This window comes from Podarcis muralis, chromosome 1 (genome assembly GCF_964188315.1).
Source record: "Podarcis muralis chromosome 1, rPodMur119.hap1.1, whole genome shotgun sequence".
NCBI classification, from domain to species: Eukaryota; Metazoa; Chordata; class Lepidosauria; order Squamata; family Lacertidae; genus Podarcis; species Podarcis muralis.
In genome coordinates, this window is record NC_135655.1 from 92,482,221 (window position 1) to 92,505,817 (window position 23,597).

At 42.0% G+C, this 23,597-nt stretch overlaps 1 protein-coding gene across 2 annotated transcripts in view; it reads right to left on the reverse strand.

The window, feature by feature from the left end:
* The window catches only part of SLC12A8 (solute carrier family 12 member 8), a 63,664-nt gene that overhangs the window by 22,203 nt on the left and 17,864 nt on the right, over positions 1-23,597 (reverse strand). For both annotated transcript variants that reach the window (XM_077935047.1, XM_028743791.2), the window contains exon 6: positions 5,375-5,488. In XM_077935047.1, coding sequence (XP_077791173.1) covers positions 5,375-5,488 — 114 coding nt within the window. The remainder of the gene's footprint in view (positions 1-5,374; positions 5,489-23,597) is intronic.

The window sequence follows — 23,597 nt, forward strand, 5'->3', positions numbered from 1 at the left end:
AAATGCTATCTTTCTCTGCTACCAACACATTCTTTGATTGCTCTGCTTGTTTTGATTCTGTCTCGTTCCAACCCAAGAAAGGACACCCCAATCCAATAGTGTTTGGGTGCTGCTTGATACTTTTAAGATTGTCCCATTCTGTAAAATCAGTTTCCTGTTAAAGGTTGTACTTTTAGCAGCAGTCACTCCCTGCTGGGATGGAGGACCGATTCAGATGGTCTAATGGAAACTGATTCTTGAGTACTCTGGGGAGTTTCCCAGTGGATGGAGACTGTGATCCTGTTTAGGCCCTGGTCCTGTTGTGGGACGGCAAGATGAGGAGGACTGTTGATACAGTCGCTCCCAAGGTCCTCTATAATGCTACAGGGTCCATACAGCATCTTGGTTTATTAAGGTTGTGTGGGAAATGTTTATTTTTATGTACACAACTTAGAGATGATTACGCAGTATATAAATGCCATAAACAAAGAGGTGCCTGCTTCCAGCTTTGGCTGATTTGCCAGCTATGTCTGTTCCTCAACCAAGATAACGTGTACAGTTTTGCATGCTCTAGCAACCTTTTGCCTAGATCACTGTAGCACACTCTACTTAGGATTGTCCTTGAAAATTGCCAGAAAAGTGCAGCTAACACAGAATGCAGTTTCCAGAATAATGTTGGGTGCCTCTGTGCAATCTACCATAATGTCCATTCTTGCTATCTATACGTTACCATGCCCAGACCTGGCATTAACATACAAAGCCTATTCTAGTATCAGCTATGCTTGGATTTCAAAGGGGCCATATTTGGGAATGCCTAAGGCTGCAATTCTAAAAACACTTACTGGAGAGACCATATCCTATCGAACCCAGGGAGACTCACTTCAGAGTAAACATGCTTAGGATTACTCTGCAAGTACATATTTCAGCCCAAATGAGCAAACTGTTTAATACATTTCTGTACACACACACACATGCGTGTATGGTAAAAAAAAAATCCTGTCTGCCTACATCTGGAATGGCTTTCCCTCTCAGTATTTTTAAACTATCTGTGGTTGTTGTTGCAGTCTTTCTGAACTAATTCAGTAAAATCAACATCTCCCACACCCACAACTTCTCATGCAACTCATGCAACAGTTTAATTGCTTGGATGACAGAGCCACTTCTTTACTATTACATTACAAAATGTTCGGGAAGAAAGCCAGTAGCTTCATCTAAAATTCTTTAAATATCTATTACAAAGAAAGGAGCAGAGCTGCATGACATTATTGGCCGTGTGGCTATAAAATAAAGTAATATTACTGTTACGTACATCAGTGGAGCATGATAAACAAAAAATCCAAAGACACTGAGAATGAAATTTAATCCACAACCTTCAATTCATTACCGTATTGTTATTATTCTCTGTCCAAGCAGTCTCTAGAAACGACATGTTAGTCTGATTTAACTACACTGGAGCCAGATAATGACTTAGTTGCAGAAGTCTATGTTACCGTAAGTGAGACCCAACTATGACCTTTGGTTCTGGCAGGCTGAAGTAGGAGCAAGACTGCTCCATCTGTGTAGCTAGAGCTGCAGTTGCCTCTGCCAGGCTGTTCAAGTTATTAGCTCTGCAATCCTAAGGTCCCTGGTCCCTGCCCCAGGGGCTATAGGGAGCACACGATCTCTCTCTCCCCAAGGGCAGAAAAAAAGGGAAAGAGCTTTAACCATTGACAGGGATATCTGAAGTCAGAAATCCTTTCTCTACCACCATTAGAACTTCTGCAGCCTTTCCCTTAACAATGCTGGAACTCCAATATTGGTAAGGCTACAAATTGGGGGTGGGAACTGAAGGAAGGACATAGTCTCTCTTTGCTGGATGAGGTAGTTAAACCACCTTCTGTTTCCAGCTTCCTCCCACACTTGGAATCACAGCTTAAGTTGAAGAATGGGCTTAGATTAGTCAGAACCTCATCTTTTTTTCATAGAAAGCAATGGCCTTTCTGAAAATATTGCTCATGTGGCTTTCTGCCATTTCAGAATGTCAAAGCAATTCCTTACATTTATTCTCAGCTTAACAGGTGCATCCAGGCATAAAACCAGCCACTGGCAAACTCCAGTGCTGCTAAACCACACCCACTGGTAAATTAAGAGCATGATTCCTTAAATCTACACACTATATTCAGTACCGTCCACAGGGATCTGCCAGTAAGATTATCCACCACAATTTGCATTTAACCAAATGTTTTGTTATGACACTATATTATAGACAGGGGCCAAGATCAATAAATGGGCAGTCTATGTCAAACACAAGAGAGGATAGGAGTTTACATAAAAATGTAGGGAGATCTGAGTGAAAAACCTTTGGCTTGCAAGTAAAAAGTTGGCAAACAGTTTGTCAGATCTAGAATGGTTTACACCTGTGGCCCTCTGGGGAACCTGTGGCCCTCCAAGTGTTGTTGAACTCCAACTTCAATCATGCAGCCAGTATAGTCAATTGTCGGGGATGATGGGAGCTGCAATCCAACATCATATTGGAGGACTGCAGGTTCTTTAGGCCTGGTTTACACAGATTTTAGAAAGAAGCAAAAACCTTGACTAGCGGCCAATCAGGGTCCCAGAGAACACTGAAAGAAGAGAGACTGGTGGTAGTATCCTTCATCACATCTTATGTGCTAGCTCTACATTGCAGGATCTTAAAGAATAACTGTAGTACTAGCCTCCAAGTGAAAAGCGCCCCTCAGTCTATACAGCCCAACAAGGACTTCATAAAACTTCTTCTAATGTTTGTCTGGGAATATAAAACAAGAGCATTTGTCAAGCTCATCACAGGCCACAATACTTGGCTGGTGATCTAGGTTTGGGTTGGTGGGTCAGATGTTTAAGGCTTTCTTGAGAGGGGAGTTCAGGCATCCACACAGCTTCATTTTCATCTTTGGCTATTTAGACCAATGCCAAAAAAACAAAATTCTATGGAAATTCTCTGGAATGTAGGACTCCTACAGAATGTTCAGACTACGGAAATACCAACTGACTGTCTGCCATGTTTGTTATGGGGTAAACAGTCTTAATGTGGAGTAAGTGAATGATGGCATTGCAATAATACATTTTAGAGCACAAGTCGTGTTTGTTGTAGAAAAAAACAATAGAAAGTCTTGAGACTTACATCACAATGTCATCTGATTACTGTTAGGCCCCTTGAATATTACTACTACTAACACTAATAATAATAATAGTATGTTGTGGCTTCATAATTAAAATCTGTTCTGGTGCCTGAGAAACTATCCAATTCCTCCTATGGTTCTCTCTAGATACCTGTGTTTCTCTTGCTCTGAGTCGCTTTAATTCCAGCTCATTCTTAATTGTGCTTGTATCCTGCTCTTACATGGTTTCCACATTGGCTTCCCACATGATCCATACCCATGTGGCTTCACCAGTGCTACAGAATCAACCATTAAGTGGGACCAGATACCCATTAATTGCACAGGTGTTCATATTATCTTTATCACTTGATGATGATGGCAATATGAAGGTTCTCACGTTTTACTCTCACGACAAACTAGTCCTAAACTTTGTTTCAGGGGGACTGACACTTGTAAAAAGGTTTAGGATTAAGTATACTTTCACAATTTTTTCTATCTTTCACTTTTGGTCCTCTTCATGGGCGTTTCTCTACATATTCCTCTCCCCTTACTAGATGAAACCGTTTTCTGAGTCTGTAGCTCATACTCCTACATTATTTTTGAGTTGCTGCTTATCTAGTTGTCTGCAGTTTGTGGCAATGTCAGGTTCCAAATGCTCAAGAGGGGTTCTTCTTCAGGCCAAGTTCCTGCAAGCATTATTTTGAACACAGCTAGCTAGAGGAACGGGACGTTAATTTACACATGCCACTGACACATGACCATTGTGAGAAGCTAAATGCTATAAAACATACTAGAAGAATAAAGAGGAAGCTGTTCGGTAGCAACCAAATTAATGACATTCTTAACACACAAAAATTGCACTCAGGGAGAGCATTTAGCATAGCTACTGGTTTTACTAGTACTAATGAAGTAATAATTCACCCATACTTTTGAAATAAATTATATCTGTTAGGTTTGGCTTCTTTCCTAGCTGCCAAGAATTAGGAAGAGTGAAGAACCATTTAACAACACTGAGGGTAATTTTTATTGCAGCACTCATAAATATTCCTCCTTCTATACTTGCCTGTGTTGGATGCAAAGCAACTATGCTTCGGCATTACGTATGGGGTTTCTCTCTGCCTCTCCCCCATCATTATCTATCTCTATCTCTAATTTTAGGAAATTTTGTAAAATAAACATGGTCTCTATTTAGGTAAGCCAACAGACTTTCATGAAAGGCTACTGAGAAATCCTAGCCACCATGTGGATCCTCTTGGGAAATCAGTAAAGGTTAAAGAACAAGAAGCACAGAGCAAGAGTCAATGGATAGTTCTCACAATGGAGGGATGTGAAAAAAATGTGTTGTTCCCACCAAGATTTGTATTAGGGCCTGTGTTTTTAAACTTGTTCATAGATGATCTGGAGTTAGGGGTGAGTAGTGAGATGACATCAAATTAGTCAGGTTGGTGAAAACAAAAGGTGATTGCAAAATGACTCCAAAGGTGCCAAACTGGGTGAATAAAATGGCAAATGCAGTTCATTGTCATCGTTTAAGCTGATGCACCTGGTGGTAAAAGAATCCTAATAAGCACAATGATGTGGTCTGAGCTGGTGACAAGTGATCAGGAAAGGAAACTTGGAGTAGCTCAATGAAAATGTTGGCCTAGTGTGTGGCAGCTGTGGAAAAGGAGAAAACCACACGAGGGATCATTGGGAAAGGGATCTTAAAACTGCCAGCATCTTAATTCCACAGGTTTCAGGCCAACATTTATTGTGATAGGTTTCCAGTTTATCTTTGGTGTGTGGCTGGTCTATTTCTGCCATCGTGGAGTTTAATTGTATTGATTTTATTGTTCCCCTGGGGGCATGGGCAGCAAGGTACAGAAACAAGCCAACAAATAAACAGCCCGCAAAAACACTCCGGAACGTTCTGAGGGCAAGGCTGCCAATCCTGCTTCTGCTGCTTTCATCAAAGACATAGCAAAGAATACACAAGACATTTGAGAGGGGTGGGGAAAAGAGACTGAAAAGTCAAAAGAAGAGACAGAGATCTATGTAGAGTTCAGAAGTCATTCCTTTTTGCACAACCACCAGTGTGTGTGTGTGTGTGTGTGTGTGTGTGTGTGTTGAACTTTTAAAGCAAATAGATATTGCTCCCAAATTTTCTTCACTAGAATAAGAACTGTAAACTTATGGTTTTTAAAAAAGCACAAGGGAGATGTTTAGGATTCTGTATTTGTGTAGCACACTTACAACCACAAGAATTATTAAGTGCATCTTATACAATTCTACGTTACCTGTAGCAGCTGGGAAGAACACTCCAAACACAGTGAAGAAAGACTCCCCCGGGCTGTAGTTCGGCAGCGTGTTATTCAACATTAGCTCCTCTGAATAACCAACGAAACCATGTTCTGCATGTTTCAAAGTAAAATAACACATGTTTAACGTCATAGCCTGCTGCAGTCTTTATTTATGCTCTCCTTATTTACATCCTCCCCATCATATCCTAATGTTTTCCATCACTACTTATTTGCGGAGTTGGTCTACTTTCCACGAGCGTCAGAAAAAGGCAACTGCATTGTTAATGAATCACAAAGATATGACAGCAAATGTTGAAGGGGAATACCGCACTATCAAGTCTGAAATAAGACATCTATCATGTTTCTGGACTGTGGTGCTTTGGAATAAATCGGAAACAGTTCTTTTTTAAAAACAACAACAACAGCACCCCAGCATGTATTAAAATCAGGGATAATTAACAAGCCTGTTTTAATCATAAATTGCAAAGCCAGCAAAATTGTATCTTTAGAATATTCAAATCCTGATCAGTGTTGGAGATGGTGATCTGGAAGGGAGGCAAAGCATCAGGCTGCTCAGACTGAGAAGCTGTTCCAGAGCCAGGGGCTTATAGGACTGGTAGAATCTTATTTGCTCCTTGTATCACCTGATCCTACTGAGTTGGTAGCTGCAGCACTGCCCTCTGGCCACCCAAAGCAGTAGCATTGCAGAAGACAAGCCAGCAGGTCCTTCATTCAACCAGATGCCACAGTGATAGAGAGACGAAGACACTTTGGTCCTGCAGCTCAGATTCCCAGTTTGAGACTACCTGACCCCTTACATTAGCTGATCTTCAATGATTATGGCTGGGAATGAGTTTTTGTTTTTTTTTTAAATACAACAATGAATTGAATCTGTGAATTATTTGCATCTTTTTTTTTATTCAGCATTCAAGGAAAGGCATTGAAAGAACAGTCATGTCTGGTTTTTGGGAATTGTTTATATAGCCTGCATCTGAGTGGTAGCTGGTTTACCACTTCTATAGTACAATTAAAAAATCACATGTACCTGGAAGAGGGTGGTTTTTTTTTGGGGGGGGGCCTCAATTCATTTCACATTCAAAGGTAAACTAAGCTAATTCGCACTTTCTGAAACGAAACATGCACTGAAAAACAGCCATCCTTCAAAATTCACACTTATCTGAATTTTGCAATGCAGCTCTCCAGTCAATTAATGTGCATAAAAAGCATATACTAAAGTGTGAATATAAAGTCATACATTATTCCCTTACATTGCATTGTAAGGGAAATCGGTTTGCAAAAATGTGCATATCGGGGGAAATTACATATAAAAAAATATGTACAATTTGTACAAAAATGCTGCTGAATCTTCATGCTAACTTTTATTTATTTTTTAAAAATCTGCAAACTGAAGTGGGCATGTGGAGAACTGAATCTACGATTGGAAAAATGAGCAACCAGGAGAAGCTGAAATGGACAGATTTGGCTATTCCTGCCTGGAAATAAGCTCTGCTGTGTTCGATGCGGTTTACCCAGAGTGTAGCTCAGTTGGTAGAGCATGAGTCTCTTTATCTCAGGGTTGTGGGTTCAAGCCCCATGTTGGGCAAAAAGATTCCTGCATTTCAGGGGGTTGGCCTAGATGACCCTCATGGTCCCTTCCAGCTCTATGATTCTGTGATTCATCCCTAGCTATGTGTGTATAGGTCTGCATCCTTAATCGCTTTTCTCTGGCCTGGAAGAAATCTCACCTAACAGGCAAAGAGACTTGGGAAATGTCAGGTCTCTACTGGGGCAGTTCAAGTTTATCTCAACTGTTTCTGAATTTGAGGAAGAGTCTGGGCCCCTTGACATCTGGAAAGCCTTCAAGCAAAGTCACGGAGGTCAAATGAAGCTACACATTTCCGTGACCATCTTTAGCCTTCATGAAAAAGAAAAGGGTATCCTTCTTGATGCCTTAAAACGATAATCACTGATCCATGAAACCCAGGACTTGGCATCTATTATTCATGGAGTCTGCAGGCAGACTTTGCTATAAAACTTTACTGAAGGCTCCCTGGGAGGGGTTTCTTAGGCAGGGTCATGCACAGCAAGGAAAAGAATCCCAGAGGAGTGAACAACAAGATTTAGCGCAGAGGCTGTGCTCACATTCCACACCCCCGGTGTGTAGTGTGCCATTGCAAAAGAAGCAAATACCCCGTAGCCTTCACTGACTTCCCTCAGCAAATGAACAGGAAACTTAGGAAACGTTTACGTTTCTGCAATTTTTAACTTCTGTGTAAGGGTGACTGGATTTTAAAAAAACACATATTTTGGGATGTTAGAGTGTTTAGTGCTTTGGAGTAAAGGACACACCTTAAAGGTTTGGAAGGGTTTGAGGTTTTGGCCGAATGCTTTGAGAACTTGGAAAACGCCTTGAGAGGTGAATACGCTGCCAGTGAGCAGTGGTTATGCAGGGTGAGCCATTATGCAACTGCCGAAAGGATATCCACCATGCCAAGTTCTGCGAAGCCTGGACTTCATTACAGATTAGTCAAGTTTTGGGTCAAATTCAAGATAAAGTCAGTTGACAATGTTAAAGCTGAGCAAAGTGAAGAGAAAGCAGTAGTACAATACTCAACCATGCTATACTGAAAACAGCCGATGATGATGATCACTGAACTATACAGTGCTTGCAATTCGGGGGAGTGGTGGGGAGTTTTGTATGTTGAAATAAAGCAGGTTTTTAAAAGTAGGACCTTCTACCATCATTCTGGAGACCTAGCTCAAGACAAAAAGATGCTGGAATAAGGGAGAACTCAGTTAAACTGGGCATTGAATAGGTGTCACTGCAAGGAAAGCTGCTTCTAAGATGCGCAAAGAGAAAAGAACACATTCTCTACAAACATTCTCACTATGCATTATTTCTTGTATATAAATACAGTGGTACCTCGGGTTACATATGCTTCAGGTTACATACGCTTCAGGTTACAGACTCCTCTAACCCAGAAATAGTACCTCAGGTTAAGAACTTTGCTTCAGGTTGAGAACAGAAATCATGCTTCGGCGGCGCGGCGGCAGCAGGAGGCCCCATTAGCTAAAGTGGTGCTTCAGGTTAAGAACAGTTTCAGGTTAAGTATGGACCTCCGGAACAAATTAAGTACTTAACCCGAGGTACCACTGTAGTACGATGAGAAAAGACATTAATACTCAATATATTATTGTTCTTGCTGTTAATTTATTACCTGCCCTTCAACCGATGGTCCCAGGGTAGGTAACCATAAAAAGCTATTTAAAATGTTGTTGAAAGGTCAGGAAAGATAGCATTTGCTCAATGGGATTTAACGTAGTTGAGAGGTTGGTTGTCTTTAGTATAGAAAGGAAAGGATTCACCCAATGAGCCCACCAGCAGAAGCCCTGTGCAAATACTACTTGCGCAACTTGATATAATTGCCCAGGGATGAGGGAAAGCAAGCCTATATTTGATGAGAAGAAAGCTCAGTTTTTTTAATTCTTACTTTAGTGCTGATTCTTCATAATGGTTGAAGGTAATACAGCACCCAAGACAGAAAATCCAACCAGCATTTTTTCTCCCACCCAGTTAATAAGTGGCTAACAATTTGGCCTCCTTTTCAGGATGACCAAAGTTTTAGCCCCATGGATCTTTAAAGAAAAGTACCAAATCTAACCTCTGCTGACTCTGGGCTCCAACTAAATTATGACTAAGCATATTTCCCCCCGAAAGATAAATGCATGTACAGCAGAAATGCATACCTAGCAAGTATATTGGACAGGATGTACAAAGACTTCTTTCAGAGAAACCTGATCCTATTTTAGCACTAAATATACATTGCAGCAAATGGTTAGGAATCTTTAGGGCTCTGATCCTAGCACATTTGGAAATAAAATCCATTATGAAGCAAGTCTGATTCATTTCATACAGTTTTCTCCTAACTAAACGCTTTTTAAAAATAGAATTACCGTGTAAATAGCTGGCTGAATAATCTGCAGCCTCTTTGATAATGGGTCGACCTATTGCCTTGGGGAAAGTGGTGCAATTTATTGGAAACACTTGATTCCTACATCTTTATATACACAGGAACAAAATAATACATTCTTGCTTATCAGGTGCAAGGTAAGATGAATTGCAAATGAATTTTTGACATCTTCGCAATATTTCTGAGACAGCTTCCCAGACCGACTACCATGTATCAGGTATATCATTGAGTTGAACACATAAAATAACTAGAAGGCTCTTGGTGCTGGATCTCAGTGCCTGGGCTGAATGTATCTCGTCGGATCAAACTAAGATCTAACAATCATTATGAAGGTCAACATCCTGTACCCAGCAGTGGCCAGCTAGATGCTTCTAAGGTATTTATCCTATTATGGCTGTTATGAGAAGCAGGACCACACTCCAAGATGTCTATGGCTTGAAAAAGTATTATCTATAATCAATGAAAGAGTGACAAAAACATTGTATGAAGAGATACAAAGAGCCTTAGTAATGCAATTTTCTTCCTGATTTGTGGAAGCTCTATGTAGAAAATGAAAACAAAACAAAACATCACTACAGCCGTGGTGGGTGGGGGGAGATTATGTGTCAGGGCTGGAGTACAAAACACAGTACAAAACAATGAATCACCAAAGGCCAGTGACACTAACTCTTTATTCAAGGAAACAAACCACAGCTCAGGCCTAGTGGTCTCAGCAACTCTTTCTTGGACGTCTTGCCCCAATGAAGCAGTTGCGAGGACTGAAGTTCCCCACCTTCCCAGTGCCCACCAGGACTCCTCTCCAGGGTCTTTCCCATGCAGTCTCAGACTGTGTCTACACAAAAAAACCCTCTGCTCTGCTAACTTCATTTCTCTGCATGTTCTAGGAGACCAGGGGAGTGGAGAGCTGGTTGAAGCAGGAGGCAGAGACTTCCTAGCTTCGGCTTCTGCCTTGGAGTCTGAACTGTGCTCTGCCACAGCCTTTTCCTGTTCACTAATCCCTGCCACTTATTCTGCTTCTGACACTTCCCCTTCCAGTCTGCTCCCTCTTCACCCTCTGACCACTTGTCATCTGACCACCAATCCCCTGGCTCTGAACCTTCTTCCCCCTGGGGGTTCTCCAGTTGGTGCCTCCTATCATTCTTCTGCATCCAGCCAGTCTATGACATCAAGACAAAGTTTTCAGCATGTTCAGTTGGTATGATGCCAGTCCTGCTGCAGGTCTATGGGAGATTGCGCTAGATAAGTGATAAAGTCAGTCTAGTATCAGCACCCTAATTTTTCACTTAAAATGCGGTTCTTCTTTTAAGTACCCTTCTATCCCTAAAACACGAATAATGGGCTAAGTTCATGAACACACATTTGCAGGGGAGATTTGCACAGAAGGTCTCAAGGTACTAGACTGGCATCACAGGTGTTGAAAAGGTTTCAGAGCTCGTCTAGTCCAGACCATTGTGCAGTCCAGGATGTACTATATTAAACAAAGAAAGATGTCCACAAGAAACAAAGGTTGTAAACTTCAGAACAGCACGAAGTATAATTCATTTATTTTGAGGATAGAACATTCAGAATTGTCAATGAGTGGCTGGTTGGCAATGTTACTTCAGATGTAAAAAGAATAGCAAAAAGGAAGATTTTTAGTTGAGGCCTTATTGGGAGGAAGGAATGTTCAGTTAAGAATCTTGCTTTCTATCTTTCCTTTCTACGTCTTCTAGACTACAGCAACACTGTCAAACACTCAATCACAACCGATTCTGGATTCCACATGACAAGCAAAGCAAAGCCTCCTTAAAGCTTACATAGGGCTGTGGTTGAAGGGGTAAAAACAATCTAACTGAGGCCCAGCCCTGAGAAAGGCTATTTGGCCTCCTTATCTTTTGATGGAAAAGAATGTGCTCCCTCAGATTAATGACGTGTTTACCCAAAAGGAAATCACCACCCTTCAGAAGCACTGACTGTTTGTTCCTTCCAAGTCACTGTTTGCTGATTCTGAGCTGATCTCCCAAACCTTCCCATTTAAAGCCACTGTACAATACAATTTCCTATCAGTGGCCAGCTGCTCAGGGTCCCCCCATGTTAACCCTCTCCAGAAAGCTACCCTGTAGGGGAGGTAGAAGAATGCACTCCACCTGTTGCCCCAGCTGCTGTCAATGCCAGTGAAGTGGGAACAGTTTGCTATTTAGGTCACGCTGCATTATTCATGTGCAGAGAGACAAAGGGGACCTCTTTTAACATGCAGGCAGCTACATTACTGCAGGACCCCCAGGGGTGACTCATCTCTAGCTACAGCACGCAAATATTTTTATGCCCACAATTCCAAGGGAAGTTCATGTCTGTACACAAACTCAAGTCAAGGGAGAAACCACATCAATTCTGCACCTGCATCTGTATAATTCAGAACAGGCAGTGCTGTGTATATTTGGCAATTTCTATAATTATACCACACAAATAAAGAAAATAGAACAGGACACAGATTGGGGCAATCTGAGAATCTCAGCATTCATTTTTAAAAAAACAAGCACATGCTACTAGCCCATAGGGCTTGAAAGCATGTGTAAAATACCTGATGAAATCTTACAAACCATAAGGGAGAATAAATGGTTTCCCCAGTGCCTAGTGAGCAGGACTTCTGTCCTCCTCAGGACAAGCAGAAACATAACAAATTATGACAAATAAGCAATAAATAGCACAATGTGGTATTGCATTATTTGCATAGCTTAAAGAGTTCAGCAATTTAATGGTGCCGAATTTGGGGTGGATTAGCACTTTTTATTTATTTGAAATGTTTATATTCCTTCCCTCTCCTGATAGTTGAAGCATCTTAGGGCCAAATCAGATGTTACGCGGCATGCAGCTGCAACCTGGTGTCTCTTCTCCACAACTCTGTGGGAATATCTAGTGATGACATTGCAGCCCTTCTCTCACTGGTAAGGTGAGGGCTGGAGGGGTGGCATTCTAAACACAATGGCATTATTTTGCTAGCCAATATTGAGCAGATGAAGGGGAAAGTCTGCTCTGAAGGCACATCTGCTGACGTGTGACAGCAGCTATATTATTATTATTATTTATTAGACTTATTAGTTGCTTTATCTTGCTCAAAGTGACCCAAGGCAACTTAGCATTAACCAACCCACCCAATCAATATGCCGCAAGACTTGGTGTTATTGGGCCTTAGGATCAACAGAGGGGGCCCTCTAGGTGATGCTGCCACCACTGAGTGGAGGCCTTCTTATTGGCAGTTTCCCCATTTGTGGGATGCCTTCCCTGGTGAGGTACACTTGTCTCAGAAATCTTTGCACTGATGGGACTTGTTTGTAGAATGCAGAGCCATGTCTTTAAGAAATGGTGATCCTCTGATGTATATGGCCCCTTGGTGGTTTTTTTAATCAACCAGTGTAAGACAAAGAATCTATGCAAAGAGAACTTAGTTGACATTTTGTTTGAAAAAATATGGGTTATAGAATGCTGAATTTAGAGTAGAAAAAAAAAGGGAAAGACAGAAAAGCAAGTTGGTTTTGCAAATGAAAATGAAAAAAAAAGCTTAGGAGAAACACTGTGGACTGTGACAAAACCTTTTCAAAGCTAACTGTAGGCTAGTCCAGATGGAAAAGTTCTTAAATGCCCAGATAAAAGATTAATTAAAATGAAAGAAAACAAAGCTTTACGATGGGAGAGAATAATGCCATTTTATTATCGCGATGGAAATGGTAAAAGCTCGAGAACAGGGAATGGAACTTTAAGATACCGCCTGCCCAGCCCACTTTATTGACCAACTCCCATCCTATGACCAACGTCAGAGAGAAAACAAGACTATCAAAATAGATTCCTGTTGTTTTTCTCAATTTTAAAGTATCTTTTCCCCTAACAGCCATTGCTATCTCACTACATCCTTAGCACTTCCCAAGTTGTTCAAAGAGGTATTTCTTTCCACCAGACTCTCACGTCAAGTCTTTCAAGTCCTATCTTATTATGCGATAAAGTAAACAGGTGCCTTTTGCGATTATCACCTAACGTATGTCCACGATCCTATTTCTGAAGAATGATTTACAAACTGAAGGCAGAGGTGGAATTAAAAACACACAGCAGAAAAAGTTACACAAGCATACAAGTTATACAAGCAACTGATGGAAGCTATGCTTGGAAAAGAACGTCTAAATTGTTTGGGCAATCAAAACTATAAAGGTTACAATCCTATATGTGCTTACCGAAGAGTAATATATGGGACGCAGGTGGCGCTGTGGGTAAAAGCCTCAGCGCCTAGGGTTTGCCGATCGAAAGGTCGGCGGTTCGAATCACCGCGGCGGGGTGCGCTCCCGTTGCTCGGTCCCAGCGCCTGCCAACCTAGCAGTTCGAAAGCACCCCCGGGTGCAAGTAGATAAATAGGGACCGTTTACTGGCGGGAAGGTAAACGGCGTTTCCGTGTGCTGCGCTGGCTCGCCAGATGCAGCTTTGTCACGCTGGCCACGTGACCCGGAAGTGTCTCCGGACAGCGCTGGCCCCCGGCCTCTTAAGTGAGATGGGCGTACAACCCTAGAGTCTGTCAAGACTGGCCCGTACGGGCAGGGGTACCTTTACCTTTACCTTAAGAGTAATATATATCATGATAATGACTAGAAGTGAAGCATAAGTGCTAGAGGGAACTAAAAGCTTTTGGGGAAAGTGGCAACAGTGGTGCAAGTAGAGAACTAAAACACAAGTGGAAACAACTATAAAGGTAAAGGGACCCCTGACCATTAGGTCCAGTCATGACCGACTCTGGGGTTGAGGCGCTCATCTCGCTTTATTGGCCGAGGGAGCCAGCGTACAGCTTCCGGGTCATGTGGCCAGCATGACCAAGCCGCTTCTGGCGAACCAGAGCAGCACATGGAAACGCCGTTTACCTTCCCGCCAGAGCGGTACCTATTTATCTACTTGCACTTTGACGTGCTTTCGAACTGCTAGGTTGGCAGGAGCAGGGACCGAGCAACGGGAGCTCACTCCGTCACGGGGATTCGAACCACCAACCTTCTGATCGGCAAGTCCTAGGCTCTGTGGTTTTAACCCACAGCGCCACCCGCATCCCCACACTCTACCCACACTCTTTTAGAATCAAACTGCTAACTTGCTGCATACTTACCATATAATTATTGTTATATGGCAGAGCATGAAACTGATATGCAAGCTGGATTGGCCCAAATCTTATTTTGGCCATGTAAATATGAGTGGTGCTTAATGCAATTCTTTGTTGAGGCAAAGAATGGGAGAATTTATTTTGTAAGCCTTTGAAATGACTCCATTGGCCTAGACAGCTACAGCTTTTGTCATATGACTATACAAGGAGGCCATACACTGACATCAAATACTGGTCCATCTTGCTTAGCGCAGCCAGGTCCAGGAGAAAGCAGTGCTGTATCTCCATTGCAGAACTGTCATCCGCCACAGTCAGCATGGCCAATGATCAGGAATGATAGAAATTGTAGGAGGGCAGAATAACATCTATCCATGGCCTACTCCAGTATTATTTTTCATCCAGAGAACAGGGAGTGAATCTGGGAAATGCTGCATGAAAAAGTATGTGTTCTACCATGGAGTTATAGGCCCTACTGCATCAGCCAGGACGTGTTCAAAATGAAAATTGAGACATCCTGCCTCCCATACACCATACTGAATCAGGCATTTTAATATATTTATCCATTCAATTAACATTCTAGCACAAATTTAACAACAGCTAAAAAAACAAAAAACAAAAACGGGGTAAAGCCTCACACATTAAAATGCTTCACATTTCCACAATTACAGCGAAGCAGACTTCACATTTTATGCAGGGCAACTCTATGCGTGTTTCCTGGGAAGTTAAGTCCCATTGTGTTCAACAGCCTCACTTGTGTGCTTGGGACTGCAGTGCTAATCTTAAATCAAAGGGGAGCTCAAGAGAGGTGTGTTTTGATCCAGGAGCTCAACGCTTGCAAAGTTTAATTTTCCTCAGCTGATGCTACTCACAGCTGATGAAACTTTGTGGAGATCGTAATACCCATTGTGGAGTATTGGCTAGGTTAGGCAGCAGGACTCACCTGACCTCGGGTCAGTTGCATCACTGCTGCTTACCATGACGTGGAAGGGAGGGAGAAGGTGATGGAGTAGTTAGCAGGGTGCCCGAGGAAGCTCCAGATGAGCTAATCTCACTGGCACCTCTCTCTTCTCTCTACCTCTGGTTAAGCAGCAGTAATGCAACTGACCAGGTCAGTTGTGTGCCCATGGGCATAGCCAAGGGGGGGCAGGGAGGGGCAGCTGCCTCCCCAGATCAATGAAACAACAGAAATACTTAACTGACCAATCATGTTGGTTCTGCTCCCCCTAACAAAAGTCCTGCCCCACCCCCCAACGAAAATCCGGGCTACGCCCATGTGTGTGCCACTGACTCAACCACACTGACTACTACCGCCTTTGTTCTTTGGATTTTAAATGAGAAAAGTAAAACAAACTACAAAATGATAGATAGCTACGTATTAGTGTTCTGTCTGCCAAAGAGAGAAGTGTTTGTATGTACTGGTGTTGGTAAACTGAAACAGTTAAACGTTCCTCCCATCCCTTCTGCCTCTAAAGTAGATTTACCCATTAGTAAATCTTTTATTTTAGCCATGATCTGGCTTTGGAATATCTACTTCAGAGATCCTGCAGGCCTCTGTGGGCTTGTCAATGTAAGGCCCCCTAACAATGTTATCATTAAAAAGAAAGAAATACGTCTGCACTGCAATCCGGACTCCAGACAATTGGCAGGTAACCAGTTAATAAATTTCTTCGCCAGACTGTTGAATAGACTGGCCTATGGTCAAGAGTGATGTCACATCAATTCAATGCGCTATAATTGGAAAAATGTGGGTGGAAGCAAGCAGGGTGGGTTGTTTTTTTTAAAAAATAAATAAAAGACCGCATTAGCAGTCTCCTACTTTGTTCACCCATGATGTCTACCTTGCTCAGTAGCTGCATGGGATTTCTGCTGCTGTTTTTGTTCAGTAGTTTTGCAGCTCAGGAATTCAATGCCAATTTCCAGATGTATTTCAAGTCGGGAGCAATCGGGAGGGCAATGCCTGGGCGGTGTGTGTGATTAGTTGCACATCTCCATACCGTATTTTTCCATGTATAAGACTAGGTTTTTCCCTTAAAAAATAATGTCAAAAATTAGGGGGCTTCTTATACTCTGTGCCATCCCCCCCCCCCCATTATCTTAAATCTGAGTCCCCCAAAATAGAGATGGAAAAATACAGTATATATTTTACATATGTTTCACATACAATGTCCCTATGCATTCTCTTTCAAAACTGTGTCAAACTGTTTATATCCTGAAATGTTAAAGAAATGTTTTAAAGCATGCAGATTCACCCAGGGTGTGGGTGTCATCTGGTGTTCCACCCAAGCTCAGCAGACATCCTGTTAATATTTCTTTCTTTGCAGAAATCCTTAATGAAAGATAACCTTAATTTACAATCGGCATTAGTGTTTCTTTTTGCTACTAAGTGCCCCACTACCTCTCAGTGTCAGGTGCTGGGGTGTCCATAGTTAAGACTATGCATTATCTCTGCTGAATCCCCAAAGCATAGAAAAAAATTAAGCAACCTATATAACTATTAAACACCCACACACCCACCCTTCTTCTCTTTCCAGTAAACAAGTATTAATGATGCCATTAACAAAAATTGGTACAAAAAATAACCCCATGGTAAATTATAATGTAAGGTGGTTAAATAATCCACAACAACAGCACAGCAAAATAAGGCATTCATGAAATAATGCGACTAAGAGTCACAGAACTGGAAGGGGACCATATTGCCATTTAGAATGATGTGCCAAGCTGCCCAAAATGGCATAGTATTTGCACAAGGAAGGCAAATTATGATTTGTTACTGTTTGTGCTTTATATATCCTTTCCCCTCGTTAAAAGCTTGTATTTCACATGAATACATGAAGTTGCCTTAAACTAGGACTCTTCATGTTAGTAGTTTGTACAGTAAATGTATATAGTATTATGTCCACTGCCCTCCCTCACTTACATGTGTCTGGCAAATTTTGTAAGAGTGGTAGGGTGTGAGATTTTATACACACACACACCTGCAAGAATACAGATCAAGTTAATCAAATTATGTGGCCAAATTTTAAGGCAAGATATTATTGTGAAGGCTAACACTTCCCCGAAATTCTCTGTTTAAGTGCACAAAACCATAGATATGTCTTACATAGAACAACTGTATCTAGGTGGAAAACTTGGGGAAGAAAGCGATGGGAATGCACTTGTATTTGTACATGAAAAATTCCTTGGGTTCATTTCAATTTCAGGCCGAACTACTGCAGGCATAGGCAACACAGTCTCGCTGGGAATAATGAAACAATACAGGGAAGCTAGAAAGATCTTTATCACAATAGAGAAGTGCAAGTGACTGGCAGATGAATTTGATGTAGAACTTAAAGCACCTAGAGAAACGATTGCAGCCTTAACCTGCTACCTACTGAGAATTTTAAAAATCAATGGAATGCAACATTCATTATTGTTCTTTTCACTTGGAAAGAACTGATCTCTTTTTATACCTGCTGACTTATATCTGTGCCCCTCAGTTAAAAGTCTGACGTTTTCAAAATAATGCTTGCTACAAACATTTAAAATATAAATTAACTTGTATGTTTCAGCTGATATGTACACACAGCCATTTTCAGCATGAAATATAAATTTATGAAATAAAATGCTGCATTACAGAAAGTGCTTATATAACTGACATTGCAATGTGTGCAGGATAGTGCTTGGTAAAATGTTTAAGGTGCCCACAGGATTTGTTGCACAATAAAAACAGAGTGCTTCCTTTCTTGGCGCCTGAGTGGGGGAAATGCGACATGATTTTGTTTGTACTGAACTGCAAGATCATAGCAAACCTGCAATCTTAAATGCATTTACTTGGGAACTGTTGTTGGCATCCAGCTGTCTCGAGAGACAATGGAGTACGCCTCTGGCGGTGAAGTCAAATTTCTGCATTGGCAGCACCAAAGTGACCTCCCTGAGACACAAACCTAGGCAGTGTCTTGGGCTGCCCAGATGACAAGACTCCACTCTCAGCCTCACTGATGTGGTCCAAAGGAAAGCAGAGCAATATGTTTGGCACCAGCTTGGCTGCAGGAGTTGCTGGAAGGAAGAGTACAAGGCACCATCCAACCGTCTTAGGAACTCCACTCTGGATTTGTGTAGGGTTTACTTTTCTTCTCCCAAAGATACCCCACAAGGCAGTATAGGTTTAGGACCAGAGTTTTCCTTCTTCTAGATAGGCTACCTTCCCAGGTTGACAAGCCCCATCTGATCCTCACTTCCCTCTACAGAACATGCAGAAACCACCTTCTTGACTGTTCGACCCACTATTGGTCTCGTCAACTCAATCTGCCGGAGCCTGCCATCACATGCAGGGGAAATGCCTAACTCACCAAGGTTTTGAAACCCATAGGCTACCCTCACCTGGTTCAGCAAGCTAGTCGAAGCCGTTTCTGGGGTGTGGCCATTGTCACATGCTGACAGCTTCTAGGAGCTACAGGTGAGAGTTGAGTGAGGGTGGGGACCAAAGGTGGACAAACTACCCCCAGAAGGTGCACGATGTGTCCCCCATCAAAGGTACTACCCGTTCCCTAAAACCCCACACACCTACCTGGGAATAAGCCCTACTGAATTCAATGGAACTATCTTTTGAGTAGACATGGTTAGGATTGCCACAACAGTAGCCATTAGCTACTTCAATAACTTTTGCAGCACAAGACTAATAGGGCTACCCCTCTGGAAATTCATTAATTTTGAAAAGGAACACACAGGCAAGGAAATTGATTTGTAAATATCTGTTGATGGCTGAGACACGCACGTATATCCTGCACTGTGAAAGACATTGAAAATTACATATATTTCTGCATCAGTGAACAAGGAAACAGAAGATGTACATGCTAAGTAAACCAACTGCAGCAGAACAGAAAAAACCAGATGAAAGTGTGAAGGAATATCTGAATGGGTTTGTTTGCTTACTTATTGTTGTTTTGGCTTGTGCAAGGTTATAAATTTACCAAATTACATTCACCATCTGCACTAGCGCTTCTGAGCATCCACTTGCCTAGATTCCTTTGTTAATGATGTTTGCTGATTCTCAACTTTATCCAGTACAAAGAAAAAGGGGATAAGATAAAAATAGCATCTTTAGCATTACCATGTATGGCAAATGGTTACCAATTTGGTATAATCACGAAACATAAAACAAGCCAGATGTTCCTGTCCTAACTTTATCAGATATATAAATATCCAATAAAAAGTCCTAGCAAGAAACACAAAGAGAAACTTTTCTGCTTAAAAACAAAATGCCTGCAACATCAGTTTCTTCTTAAATCTTCCTTGTGAAACAAAAGAATACGCAGCAACAACAAAATGTTGGACATTATTAACAGATTTTGTCCAGAAGGAATAAAAAAGCCACCTACATTTTTTTATTTACATCCTTACATAGCTTTGTTTTAATAGGATTCCTAAAAACAATTGACAAAACGGGAAAATGGATGCCTCTGTGTAGAGTGTTGCTTGGAAGGAATCACAGCCCAAAAGAATTACAGAGAAATGCTAGGATAATGAAAACTAGGGAATATTATTAGGAAGGACTCTTAACTTCTTTATTTCTATTTTGGTACTTTACTAAGAGTCCTTGAAAATGAATTGCAGGGCTGCCTACAGGATTTTTTGGGCTTGGCTCTGTACTTGGTTTAAAGAACACGCTTCCTTTTGGGTATGTGCACAGGTCCTAATTAGAAATGCCAAGCTGCTTGAAATTTTGCAATTAGTCCCCTATGACCCAGTGGGAATTGGAACCCTTTCACCTTCCCAAAGTGTGAATATGAAAGAATACTACATATCCCACTAGGCTTTTATCTCGCATGATGCAAGCACACTAATATAAGATGGAAAAGAAATCTAGTCTTCTGCCCACTCCCATGGCAAAGGGTTTGGGTTTTCAAAGCAGGGGTTCCCATTGCAAAAGAAAGGGAGAGAGGATAAAATGATTTGCATAATTTAGCATGTGAGGCTTTCTATGGATAGATGCTAATGTTTAAATTCTGTAACTTAAATAGAAATACAATTCATACAATTCAGTGAGGGAGACTGTGACTAAGTGACCTATGTGCCTACTCTAACACATAACTCTCCACAGACCACATGCCTTACCCCAGGGCCAACCAGAGACGTTGTGTCACTGTAGGGAAAATGTCCTGCCACCACCACATATGCCCCCTGCCAGCCCCATCACCACAACTGTACCTGCCACCACAACACCTGTCACAATGCAGCACAGCACCAAGGGCAGCAGGGCTGTGCTGGTGGCATTGGTGAAGCCCCAGTAGGCCTGGAAGCAGCACACCGGCAGGGGTGGGGCGGTCGGATCCACCACCTGAAGCAAATGGCCTCACCTCACCTGGCTGCCCCTGCTTACAGCCCCAGATCTGCATCCTTCTCGACTGTTTTTGCCTGGATAGAATGTATTTGCCAATGCTTTTAGCTTGCCTAGGTGGAAGATGGAGAGTGAATTTACATTGCTTGCTCCATCCAATTTTGCTCCTGGTCCTGCCCACCACTGGGCAAATGGCCACTGGAATGTGACTCTGGCTGACAAAGGTTCCCCACCCCTTCCTTAGTATATAATGTAATACAGATTCTTGTACGACCTATCTCAGAATGAAGAAGTTAGATCTAGCTCTGGCTTTCAGATGTTGGGAAGCAAAAGAATTACGGGGGAAGGAAACTACATGCTTTTCCTTAAAAAAATGAGTATCTAATACATTGGTGGGAAACCCTGTGGCCCTTCAGATATTTCTGCCCTACAATTCCCATGGGCTATGTGGTTTGGGTATGACTGGACTTGGAGCCACTGGTTCTCAACTCCTGGCTTATGATGAACAGATACAAATAGTTGTGTCCAATCTGGTAGAAAGGAGAATGTGCAGCTCGTATCCAGGCACAAAGAAGGTTGCTTTGACAGTTCTCTCTTCTAGGAAGAAGAGATCTGGCTTTCTTTGCATCTGGTCCTTTTCTGTCAGCTTGCACTTTGTCCCAAAAGTTTTTTTAACCTCAGAAAAATCCACTTTTTCACATGTGCCTAGGATTGTGAGGAACTCTGTCTCAAATTAAGCTATGATTGTTCTCCTCTGAAGTTTCCCCTCTTTTTATCTGTCTTCCTTTTCAAGCATAACCTCCAAACAGCTGAATCTGAGCACCGTTAAAATGAATGCCCTTCATACATTTGCACTGATATGTTCCAGAAGGGCATTTAGGGAGCAATCCTATCTCACGGCTAGGGAACAGGGGGGCTGAATGGAATGAAAGGACCACCACGTTTGAAACCCTACTGTTCGTGACAGCCAGGGCAAAGGGGGGTGGGGCAGAGCTTTCCAAACCGTGTGTTGTGACACATTAGTGTGTTGGCTACAGTGTGTAGGTGTGCCATGCAAATGCTCCCCTCGCTCCTTCCGGGGCTGGAAAGGGGTTAATTTAACCTCCAGTTTGCCAGTAAAACTGTATTACTGTGTCGTGAAATGATGCATGCCTACAAAGTGTGTCACCAACATGAAAAGTTAGAAAAGCTCGGGGAGGTGATTCTACGAAATTTTTGCCGTGTGAGCTGCAGGCTATTGCAGTAGAAAGGCACAGATCAGGCCACTCGCTGGCTTAGGTTGTAGCAGACCCATGGCCAGCCCATCTCTACCCAACTGCCACTCCTTTTTTGAGGCTACAGCCGGTGGGAACACCATAAGCAATATCCTGTCAATAGTCCATGCTGTTGGTAGGCAAAGGGGGGGGGCTGTGGTGGTGGAGCCCCACTCACCCGCAGAACCTAGTGGAAATAAGCCTCTACTACTCCTAACCCTACCATCACCTGCACAGATAAGGGGTTAAGATTGTTTTGTAAGTCTGAGTTTGTGGATGGGTTATGTTTTTGCTGCTGGTGGCGATTGTTGTAGGTCATATCTTCCACTTGAAGAACTCTGGGATTCACATGATTGGCATTGCCTACTCCTCCCTGTGAATTGGACAGAAATGCAAGGCCTTCTGGTTCACTTTCAGAAATCATCACATTGTACCACTTCCAGTTCTGCAAAACCAGAACATCCTTAGGGATAAAATAATGTAAAAAGCTGCTAATATGTGTGCCCTTCAACAGCAACACAGATCTCAAGACAATGCACAGACACTAAGAAAAATGTATTTCACATTTAACAAGCTAATGTTTATCAGCTAGCTATCTACCAAAATCTACTTGTTCAGACAATATTTTCCCACTTAGGATGGTGACTATGAATAGGCCTCAAGCTCCCTTCCATCCTGACCCCACTGCAAGGAAAAGTAACTGAGCTGAGAATTACTACATTCAATCCTCTACCCCCAAAATCCTTGGAGACAAAGCTCACTCTTTAGAAAGTTTAATCTTGTAGGGTCTAATATCTCCCTGGTCAATTACTCATTTCTCCTCTTATTCAAGGAAGAAGAGCAGAAAATGCATACATTTGAGGTCTGCTTCTGATCTCCTCTTCCAAATGACAATCCTGGGGGGAATGGGAGTGAAATAAAATATACCGTCCAGAAAGACCCACAAAGACACCAGAACTTTATGCTCTGTGGAAAAGATGCAGCTGTTTTAATGTGACCTAGCAACAAAATCAAACAGGAGTTCTTTACTTCCAGGATCATACAATGTAGAGAGATTATTTTAGGGAAGAACTTATACAGGAAGATGGGAACCCCATCTGAGAAAACCCTCTAAATGTAAAAATGTGTCTCTGCCTTGAAATTCTAAAAATAAAAGCAACAAGGGGAAGGAAGTGACTGAACACTGGGATAATATTGGTGTGTATGTGTGTGTGTGCAGTTGAGGAAATGGGAGTGATACAGCAAGGAAACTCCACCCAAGCATAATCACGTAGTAGAATTCATTTGAGAACCAAAAGGAGGGTGTACACAAGTCTGGATGTGAGGTTTCCCCCCCCCCTAGAAAGTTTAAAAGGAGAGATCTTTTAAAGTAAGATGATAGTGATGAGTAAGTCTAACATGTGTTAAAATATGTTTTGTCTTTCTGTGACACCCTAAGAGCTTGGTGAAAGCTCTTTTAAAAGCCTAATTAGTATTGGTTTTATATTTTTAAGAGCAGTATAGTTAATACTTACTAGTATTTCCTATGGAGGCTGATACTTGTAAATTAAATGTTCTAGTTACAAGTGGAGAG